This window comes from Poecilia mexicana, unplaced genomic scaffold (genome assembly GCF_051168715.1).
Source record: "Poecilia mexicana isolate PSO_F unplaced genomic scaffold, ASM5116871v1 scaffold_13, whole genome shotgun sequence".
In the NCBI taxonomy this organism is placed as follows: domain Eukaryota; kingdom Metazoa; phylum Chordata; class Actinopteri; order Cyprinodontiformes; family Poeciliidae; genus Poecilia; species Poecilia mexicana.
The window spans coordinates 30,889,874-30,901,333 of NW_028263382.1; the positions used below are offsets into that span (position 1 = coordinate 30,889,874).

Consider the following 11,460-nt stretch of genomic DNA (forward strand, 5'->3'; position numbering starts at 1 on the left):
TCTGTCAGCCATTACTTAATAAGTTACACTGATAAAAAGACAAACTATTAAAGCTTGTTTTAAGTCAATGATTCCTTAATATTGATGAAAAGGGTCCAAGCTGTAAGTGAAATAATCTGCCAGTTGAACAGGACATGATTTCAGTATTAATTAGTATTTTTTTCATCAAAATTAAAGAATTATTGACTTTGAGAAATAGGACCTTGAGGTAAGGTCCTATTTCTTGCTGAAAAGTTACTTTTGAGTTAGTTTTGTTTTATTTAAAATGTAGATATTTGCACTAGAAACTAGACCAATACTACTTAGTAAGATTTTGTCACATGTGGGGTTACCCCAAGGCTCGCTCCTGGAACCCCTCCTATTTAGTAACTACATGCTCCAACAGCAAGTAGAAGAAATTAGATTGGTTACCATAACTACACAGGTGACACACAGCTCTACATTACAATGTTACCAATTGACTCTCTCAACCCATCCAAACACTAAATAAATTGCTTAGAACAAATCAAAGTGTGGATGTGACAAAAGTTATGATCCGTGGACCTAAGGAGGAACGATATTGAGTCAGCATGCAGCTTCAGTTATTACAGCTAAAAACTAGTGATTAGGCCCCAAACCTTGGTGCAGCGATGGGCTTGAACCATCAGAGCCACATAAAGAAAGTTGCAAAGTCAGTCTTCTATCACCTTATAAAACATTTTGAGGATTAGAGGACTAACGTCCCAGCAGGATCAAGAGAAACTCATCCATGCATTTATCTTTAGTCGTATTGATTACTGCAACAGTGTCTTCACTAAAAAACAAACAAACAAAAATCAATGCCAGTTTTCACTTCCTTCAACTTTCAGTTAATATGCCTGGAGAGAGCATATTAACTCTCTTAACATTCACAGTTAACAGAAATAAATGCTTGAAATACTTCTGTGTGTACTAAATCTAGAATAACTTTTAAAATCAAATTCTGGAAAATAATTAACTTTTCAAGGATACTCAAGGATAGTTTTAGTGGCATGCTCTTCTTTGCTTATCTAGTTCATACAATAACTCACCTTATTTTGGCAGGGTGGTATTTCAATTACATGACTCATCTGTGTTCAGTTGCCACGGTAATGTTTTTCTAGGTGTTTGTGTTTAATTTTTTCGCTAGTCATTACTGCTTTTTATTTTAAAAAAATAAATAAACAAAAAATACCTGGACCGATTTCTCTTGGGAGAGCTCTTTCAAAGCTCCAGCGTTTTTGTCTCCATGACAACTAATGTGTCAGACTCTCACAGAAAGCTGAAAACATATTCATTCTGCCTTCGTTTCTGGAGATTCACCTGAGCCAATTCATTATGGTAATTTTCATCATTAAAAACAGGAGTGGGAGATTAGAGCGGAGACACCCTGCCTTTTTCCAAACAGCAGGAAATATAGTCTGATGGCTTTTTCTTTTTTTTTTCTTTCTTCTATGGAAGGACCTGGCGCTTTACATCTTAATTAGAAAAGAACGACACCCCGAACCTTCGGACTAATGAAACCAGGCAGCACGACAGTCAGACTATGCATTCTGATAACGCGACTGCATCACCGGTGACAAGTTCACAAAGGCCACTTTTGATTCTCTACTTTGAATTTAATGAGGGCAGCTGGCTCGGGCTTCGTGTAATTTAACCCCAGAAAGCCCACAGATGGCTGCCTGACATGGGCAGAAAGCAAAAAGAAGTGGACCAATGTGGAATCCAAGATATTTAGCGTGATTTCTGACACGTCACGCTGCTAAAGACGAGCCTACCACCAGACTGTGCGTTATTAGCTTGAAATGTCTAAATGTGGTCGTATCGCCAGTAGCAACTGGATGCGCTGTGCTTTTATACCGACAGTGACATCAAGAGGTTCTATGATATAGAGAAATATAAAGAAATCAAAGGCGGCTGAAGAATTGTGAAGTGCTGCGCGTCACTGCATCAAAAACAGAAACTAAGTCGGAAACATTTCGGGAAAATTAATATCTGTACCAGCATGAAGATTTAATTTGGAGGCCCATTTTTTTGTTTGTTTTTAATCTTTAAATTATTGAACGCATACAGGAAGTTGTTAAATGTCACGATGTAACTAAAACCTCTGTTGTAGTTTATTAAAACTTGATAGAATATACCAGGAGTTTGCAACCTGCCTATTTGGAGCTTCTGCAGTGCTTCACAATAACTACAAGTGTTTAACAGTTTGTCTGCGATATTTGCACTTGGTTTTTACAGAGAATGACACTAAATTTATCAATACTATACTTTAAGATCTGCTTTATTTTTTCTTTTTTTGCATTTTTCATCCCACAGAAAAAGAAAGAATATCTATCCTCTTTCATGTTTATCTTTATTCTAAATACTAAAAATAGAAATAAAATAGTGGTTCTTCAAATATTACAACAAATCTTTGCATATAATTGTGAGGTAGAAGGAAATTCTTCCTTCTAAAGCAGTTAAATCATAGCTTGATTGGATGAAAAGTGTTAGCATGGACACTAACTGAATTAAAAAATGTTTATTTAGTCCGAGTGATTCAAAGACCTGAATGTTGTTTGAAACTGTTCGTGACAGAACAGCTTTATGTCTAGGTTTGCTGTCCTGCTTGAAGGTGAACATTCAGCACACGAACAGTCCCACAGCATGACGCCTCCCACACAATGTTTTACTTTGGGCATGTGGTATTTTTAGAGATGTGCAGTGTTAGTGTTTTTGTGTTTTGTATTTAGACTTGACAGTTTCAGCTGCATCTCTTCTGACCAGAGAGGCCTCTTTTAGCAGGATTTGTTTGCTCCCCTATATGACAAACAGAACTTGTCAGCTTAGGTGTGCAGCCACGTCTCGGAGGGAGTTTGCAAATTTGCTGTTTTCATTTACGGATAATGGATTGAATGGCACTTTGTGAGATTTCTAAAGCTTAGGAAATTGGATTGCAGTCTAACCTTGCTTTTCAATTATGTTCTCCAACAAACCTCTGAGGTCTGTTTTCATGCCAGTTTGAACTGTATTTACTGTATCTGGCACATTAGATAATGGCAGCTGTTTGCACTAGTTTTTGTTTGAGGACATTAGGCTAAAGGGAGAAGAATACAAAAACACCTACTTTGACTGACAATTTTGATTAAATACAATTTTTTATCATTTAAATCTCATTTTGTGTTGCAAAAACCCAAAATCTTACCAATTATTTTGATCCAGCTTCTAGTGCAAATGTCTCAGTACACTTGAAATAGGACAAAAACTACCTTACAAGTAACTTGTCAGCAAGAAACAGGAGCTTGTTTTGAGTTAATAATTCCTTAATATTGAATAAAATGAAGGACTGGCTCCACTGGCTGATTATTTCACTGATAACAAGACATATTTCCCAGGCTGTAAGTAGAAGTAGCACTTTTTCATCGATATCTCAGAATTATTGATTTAAAACAAACTCCGATATCTTTCTGAAAAGTTTTAAAAGTAAGTTAGTAAAGACATTTGCACTAGAAATTAGACCAAAACCACTTTATAAAATGTTGTGTTTTTTCAGAGTTCAACATCACATTACTCCACTGCTTTGGGCTGGACTGTCACAGCAACATGACAAAATGTGAAAAATGTAAGAATTACAAAAATTATTGTATGGTTCTGCAAATGTACAGATTAAACCTGAATTTTACAGATAACTATCTATCAAAGTGTTAGTAGAGCAGATATCTATTTTGCCGTTTCTTCTAGTTTTAAGTCATTTTCATTTGGTAAGTGACTTTGCTTTATTTTGGCATTATCTTGCACTTTCTATCTCACTAAGTAGAAACAATTCGACCAAGTATTGGAATCAGGAAGTGCACCCTAAGAAAACAAGCTTAATGGAGAACAGATTGGGGGGAAAATAAAAGCAACACTAAGAAATTACCACCTAGCTATTTTTGGGCAGTGAGATCATGGGGTTTGTCTTTGTTATCACCTGTTCTATCAGAGGTGATAGATCATCTATACATAAAACCTTCTGAGGTGTCTGAACATGAGTGAACCTGTGGTTCTTCAGTTTGTGATTCAAAAAGTTACAACTAAAATGCTAAAATGCTAAACTGCTAAACGGAGGTGGTAGACAAAAACAAGTCTGGTGTTAAGGTAAATAGAACAAATTTATATTATTCTTCTCTAGACATATTAATCACACAAAGCACTAGTACCATATTTAGCCAAGCACACTGACATACACCTTCCAACCGCTTAAGCTTAAGGCCTTTTAAGAATAGTAATAATTTAGAAAAGTTGAATATGCATTTTATCAACATACGGTAAGTTGTTGTGTTTTGGCTCTGGCAGGCTTTCACACAAAGGTTTCCCAGTTTTAACACCTTCCTTGTGCTATAAAGTAAGTCTCCAAACAGTACTTGATTGGTTTAACCCATATAATGAAATAATAAAATTGTGATTTAAATCCCCAAAACAAACTACAAGGAGCCAATTTCACCAGCAGTATTACTTTAGCTAGAAATCCAGAAGAGTCGATACTGTGAAGAGTAATTCCCTCTTCATTCTTGTTTTAAAGCCTTAAATTCCTGGGTGAAAATTACAAGGTGAAAGAAGAAACTCAGTTTTGGATGAAAAAGCAAACAGAAATAAATGTAATTTAATAACATGGGCCAAAAGCGTCAGAATCAAATATGTTGACATTTTTAGTAGCTATGTTAAATAAATATCTAGCGTTATATTGTACCAATTTACTAAACACTCAATAAAATCAATAGCAAAATTATTAAAATTAAAATTCATAATGATTTCAAAAAGTACAAATTTTTTCAGCTTTCATTTAATTAATATATATTTTCTGTATTGAGGTGATCATGAAATAAGCTAAAATCTGATTGGTTATTTCTGATGGGTAAAACCAACAGATGAAGCAGATTTAACATAATGAATAAAAAAAATTATTGCTTTAACATTGTTATTTTTTAAATAACTTAAATATATAAAATGTAATTCTTAAGAATATTTTCAATTTTATTTAGATCACATCCATAAATATTTAATTACCTATTTATTTTCTAAACTTTTGCCCCTCAAATTAAGAACTAGCTTATAAATCTCCACATATCCAACACATTTCATAACTTCTACTATATATATATATATATATATATATATATATATATTTTTTTTTTTTTTTTTTTTTTTTTTTTTACATATTTGTTAAAACTGTCATTATGTTGTATCAGTATAACATGAGAAAAATCTGTGAAAAATCTACCTCCTCTTTGTGGTACAACTGCCATCTGAAGAAATACACTGGTCAGAAACAACCAATCAGAGCCAGGGGGAGTGTCTTCTGGCTGTCAATCATGCATGTGCATGTGGCGTTAGATGTGCTAGTGGCTGAGAAATAAATTACCAAATCAGGAAAACTGTTTATCCACTGCCTCTGGTGGCATGCTAAGTAGCCTTAGCATCCACGGCAGGTTCTGCTGCGCTAAGATGCTCCTCCTGGCTGTATCCAGATGCAGATGGTCATAGGATGACAAGGAGCCAGAGGAGCTTTTTTTTTTTTTTTTTTTTTTTTTCATAATTACCTCTCATATTATACTCTCACAACATAGTGATATTTTTCATACATTTGTAAAAAGAAAAAAAAAACATTTTATAAGTTATCTACTGCAGATTCAAAGCCCACATTACACTTGAGATTATGAAGACCAACAGTAATGGCTTAAACAATAGAATTTTTTTTGTTAGTTTTTTTTTTTATATAAATGTTGATATTTTTGTCGACAATGAGAGCAGGAATAAAGTTTGGGGAAAATATATTTCCGTCCAAATTCCTAACAAATTCCATCCAAATTACTTACTTTGAAGAAGTTAGCTTCAAAGTAAGTAAACTCCTTACTGCGCAGCAGTTCAGTGTTAGTCAGGAGTCTCGGTTTATATTTACCTGTAATTCATCCTCTGCTACAGGACACTGATGACGGAATACAGGGTTGCTTCAATATAGCACACGAACCTCCTGAGATTAAGGCTGGGTAGCATACTGACCTCAAATTCAAACCTGACGATTGGTTTCATGGCGTAGCATCACAAAACACACTGCTGCTGGAAGCTTTTTCACATTTTGTCACACAAATAAAACTCCTTTTAAAAAAAAGTGTCACGCATTTGTATTCTACTCACCGTTTTAGAGCTTGTAGAGGCAGCTTTTGAAAGAACAGGTGCAGCCAGTCTTTTGGGGTACGTTTCTACCAGCTTTCCACAACAGACTGTAAATGTGTGCCGTTTCTTTTCAGAATCTCAAACTGGAGAGGTAAGCTTCTTGGTTTTTATGATGCAGTTTTTCAGCAATATTCTCTAACAATTACCTGAGACCTTCACGTAACAGCTGGATTTACATGCAGTTTAATTACATAAGGTGCCGGGGGTTTTTTTATTTTTATTTTTTTAATTCGGTGCCTAAGGTCCGAAATGAACTTGGAAATAAATATTTTCAGTTTCCTGCTTCATCTTCTAGGAACCAGTTAGAGAAAAAAGAAAACCATGAAGTTAAAGGTGCTGTTTTCAGTAAATGTTTTAAGGCTGCTTTTACTAATTTTGAGAAGGACTCATCTGTCTGTTACCACTTTAATTAATCTTTTCACAAATGTATTTTTGCTATAACTAAATGACTACAACGCAGCAGGGCATTCTGGGTAAATACTACTAAACTAAACACGCGAGTCTAACGCTATTGGGGAAAATAGCTCGTGGTCTTTCGCCGTAGACAAAAGCGAAATCATACAACTGCTAAAATCTGATGCTGTTCTATTTTGTTTACAGAAAGGAGGAAGGTGCTCATATCTTCTTCGGTGGTTTTTGTGTTGTTTCCTTCAGTGGTTCTTGATGCAGCGCCTCCACACGGGGGAGGACAGGTTTTTCAAACAGTTTAGTTGATTTGACGGTGCAGGTGTGAAAGCAAACCGCATCAGCTGAAAATGTAACAAATGTTGCAGTTTTGGTCCCCAATGAACAGACTCTGTCGGACTATCAAATGAGAAAACACTCTCAATCTCAATGGTATTAACCTGGTTAAAATTAATAATAAAATCATCTATTACTTTATGTTGGTCCAAATCTAGGAAAAAAAGTTAAATTTGTGGTTTTTAACATGACGAAATGTGAAAAAAGCTCAAGTACAAAGACTTCTGCACTGCGGTGTAAAACTTGCACCACCTCAGTGACGATCCCCGTAAGGATGCGTTTCAGCTTCTCAGTGTGTGATCGATGAGCAGTTCCATTATAATCATCTTGATTCATACCCTCATCATCAGATAATTAAGATGATTTAGTCACACTTGAAGACACAGATGAGATGCAGTCCTCTAAGCAGCATAAATTTGAAACTTGTTTGTTTAATTTCAGCTTAGCATCGCTCTGAATGTGCAAGATCAGTGAGATTACATGTTGTCTCATCAGTGTGGTTTAGTACAATTGCTATGAGATTCAGCAGGAATAAAATAAATAAATACAGTGTTGTGTGAGTTGATACAGCTAAATACTTTTAAATATTTGGTTGAGTCCGGTTTCTAGTCTTCTTCATTCCCACCACGTGTCCATCCGCCGTACTCGCACTTTCTGCTTGTAATGGTATTCCTTCAAGTGTTTTTTCAGCGCGTTTGGAATAGGGAGGACGTTGATCCCGTCGTACGTGGTGCAGCTGCTTATCACCGCCCTGCAGATGTGCTGCAGGCTGAACGGGTGTGTGCGATGGATGGGGTTAGAGAGGAGGGGCTCGAAGAACATGCAGGAGTTGGGGTCCTTGTAGTGCTCCAGCAGGCCCGTGACCGTGGGCGCATGGAAGACGCTGGGGTCATGGACGTCGAAGCTGAAGTTGTGATTCCACTGCTCGATGCGTGCGTGCAACGAGCGGCCGTAGCGCCGGAAGCTGACGGAGAACAGGTAGTCTTCCTGAGCAGAGTCGCGCAGCAGGAAGGTGCCTTCGGGTTTCCCCTCCAGCAGCGTCTCTGCCTCGTAGCGGTCCATGACTCCCCAGTAGCACGGGAGGTTGGTGATCTGCAGCAGGTCCGGCACTAAACAGTGGATGTAGTCGATCTGGGTGTGGAAGCGGTAGCCTTCGTGGGGTGTCTGGTGCTCGGTTCGAGGGAGCGCAGCGGCTCTCGAACTCGAATTGCTCACCGCTGCTGCTGCCGCCGCCTCCGCGTCAACTGTCGGATCGGAGGCGGCATCCGAGGCGTGGAGGGAAGCGGACGCTGAGGCCGCCACTTCGTCAAGCGTGTCCAAGCAGCTCTGTAGCAGGAGCTGGTGTTGCTGCTGCCTTTGAAGAAGCATCTGTTGCTGCTGGTGAGCAGAGGCGCCCTCGTTGCCGGCCAACTCATTCATGCCGTGAGCCAGCTTGGGGCCGTGCTTGTACAGCGGGTTGATCTGAGCCGTCACCTCGAACGTGTGGATCTCGGCGTTGGGCGGCGGCTCCACGCCTTGCTCGATGCTGATGCGCCTGCGCTCTCGCAATTTGTCGTCCACATCCTCCACGGCGGCCGTCGCTGAAGTCGGGGCGCTGCACACCACTGCTGCGGGATCCAACAGGGGAGGCTGGGTGATGGGGGCTGTGTGCTGCTTAATGAGATACCACTTCTGAGCCAGCTCTGACCCTACGGGGAACGGGCAGTCGTCCAACATCAGTTCGCTGAGATGGATCTTCCGCCTAGAGGAGGAGGCGCAGGCGGCTGATGATGGAAAGGCCTGCGGGGGTGGAGGTGCTGCCGTTGCAGCACTGTGGGTCTTTATCGGGAAACACTGGCCCATTGCATCCTGGATTTTTTGCCTGAGAGTACGGCTGCTGCTTGAGCCTCGGCCCTCCACCTCGCCGAGGGGAGGTAATTCTGCGGCAGAGCAAACGGTGCCCTGACCTTGCTTGGCGGTGACACCTTGCCCCGGAGTGGATCCCGCCACGTCCAAACCCTGCCATTTCCAGGTTTCCTTCAGTGGGGAGGTGGAAGAGGAGGTTTGGCTCCTGGCCTCCAGATCGTTCAACAGTTCGCCATACTCAAACCCGTCACTGACGGGTCGCTCGGCGGCGGTGTCGTGCGTAGAGAGGCCTTTGTTCTTCCCCTTCCCGCTTTTCCGACCACCAGCAGAGTCTCTTCTCTCCTCCGACCGGCTCTGTCTCACTTTTGGGCGGGCTCCCCTCTCTCGCTCCTTCCCTCTGTTTCCCGACTCATTTGGTAATGACATTCTAGATTATTTGGAGAAGAAGTTACAGTTGTACCACTCTAGAAAGTCACCATAGGATAAGCTGGATATGGAGTTATCTTTCGGGAAGTTTTTCATCCACATCACTAATTTCAGATGTCTATCAATGTCCAAGTATAGTAGTCAGAAAGGTGTTGAACAACCTGCAAAAACAAAAATGACAGCACAATTTACTCAAGAAAAAATTCACGCCATACAGGCACAAACAAATTCGACCCATGCTAACGATATGTAAAAAGTCTTAAAATATTCCAACAGTCTCATACTAGAAATGTTTAAAAAGGTCTTTTCAATTGAACACAATTTAGTGGGAAAAACAAAGATTAAACATATTGTTCACCACCAAAAAGACAATACTTTCACATGGCTGGAGCCTTGAGCATTCCTCTTTGTACCATCTCTGAATATTTCAGAGTCCTAGCTCTTCTCCCATCAACTATTCTTTTCAGCTAACTCCTTTGGTCTGTCATAGATTGAGGTCCAAAGACTGAGATGGAGGAAAGTTGATTTTGTGTCTGGTAAATCATTTCTACGTTGATGTTTTGGATGTTAATGTGCAAAGACCCAATGATGGCCTGTTTTCCAATTTTCTTCCAGATTTTTATTTGAAATATTCTGATATTTTATTTTGGCCACACACTTCGAACATGGTTGTTGTTTTGTTTTCCCTAAACTGAATATATGTTGTTTTTTTTGTTTGATATTTATAGAGCCCTCTAGGGGACATATTTTGCATACAGTCACAAATGTCAATTTAAAATTTCAAATCTATACACATTGTAAAATGTGAAAATGTGTTTATTATTAACTCTTAATTATTGCACTCTTGTGCAAAAAACTGATTGTAAATCAATTTAGTCACTGCATGTTTATGTCTGTGAAAGGGAACTGCACATGAAAACAGCCATTTAAACCATTCATACTACCAACACAAAAGAGTTGGTAGTCTCTTTGTCAGATGACTTTATTATCCCGTGATAACTCAGAAATAGTCCAAATAGCTTAGATGTGTTTTTTTCATTTCTTTCCTTCTTACGGAAAGTTTCTGTTTATATCATAGGTTTGTGGTGCATTTCTATCCTTAAGGAAAAGATATAAAACTTAAGATATTTAACAAGATATTGACATACATGAAAAAACTTCATGAAAGCCTTAAAATATATAGATTTTCAGAGAAATACCAGAAAAAAATATCAATTGGCAATTTCAGGAACTGGAAACAGAAAAAAACGTGTCTCAGATATTGATTTGCAACATTATCCATCTAATCAAGATTAGATGCACAGAGTAAATAATGCAAAAATATTAGATTTTGAATATTTTTGGCGATATACGTACTATTACATCATTTTGGTTTAATCAAAAACCAAAATGTGATAGAACTATGCATATTTATTAAATTTAAGGTGAATCCATCTATCTGCCTGTATTTAATACGGGCTCAACAGTTTTAAATCTAAACTACTACGATTTAACCCTAAGTTTTCTACTTTCATTCAAAAATTAGAAGTTACTCAAACTAGTTAACGTTATTATAATAACTTCATATACTGGAGAAGACTGCGTGGTATAAAAGCATCCAAATGCATATACTGTTCATTTTATTTTCGGTTTAAAGCCAAACACTAAAATGTTAACTTACTTTCTCGTACACCAGGTTCTGTCTCCTTAAATCACACCAAGTTACTGTGATTTCGAGAAAGACTCAGACATCTATCAACTTTATATACATTACTAACATTAACTCCCGTTTAATGTTGGGGGATCGTTTGTTTTGTTTCTCGCAAATTTACTTATAATGCATGTTTTAGAAATACGGGAGAAATGTTAACAGCAGCTGCTAAGTTAGCATCTGAGCTAAGCTAAGTCAGCTGTTTTCATTGGGTACAAGCTAAATTAGCTTAGCGACTAGCTTTCTGCTAACTTGGCTACTCCTAACTCCTGGAAAGAAACGACTTAGTTTTAATGGTAAAGCAACTCGTAAAACTCGTCTTTAGTTGCCAATACACAAAATTAAAACATACCTTGAGCAATTGCAAAGTAGTTTCCATATCAACTACGTAGCTTTTCCACTGATAAAGTAAGGACGTTAAGAAGGAAGCTAGCTGTTAGCTTGACGAACAGCAGACGGGGAGGGAAACTACCTATGACTCGGAAGTGAAAGCCACACGGAATTGTGGCAAATTTCTAAAATAAAAGCAAAAAAGACGTTATTATACAACTACAATTCTTCTCTAA

The 11,460-nt window shown here is 38.4% G+C and overlaps 1 protein-coding gene across 1 annotated transcript; it reads right to left on the reverse strand.

Moving 5' to 3' along the window:
• Positions 1 to 7,344: 7,344 nt before the first annotated feature.
• On the reverse strand, positions 7,345 to 11,404 carry socs9 (suppressor of cytokine signaling 9). Its single transcript, XM_015003290.2, has 2 exons — positions 11,247 to 11,404; positions 7,345 to 9,365 (listed from the first exon to the last, which is right to left on the reverse strand). Exon 2 carries the CDS (start codon positions 9,202 to 9,204, stop codon positions 7,549 to 7,551), a length of 1,656 nt encoding a protein of 551 aa, XP_014858776.2. The 5' UTR covers positions 9,205 to 9,365; positions 11,247 to 11,404; the 3' UTR covers positions 7,345 to 7,548.
• Positions 11,405 to 11,460: the final 56 nt, after the last annotated feature.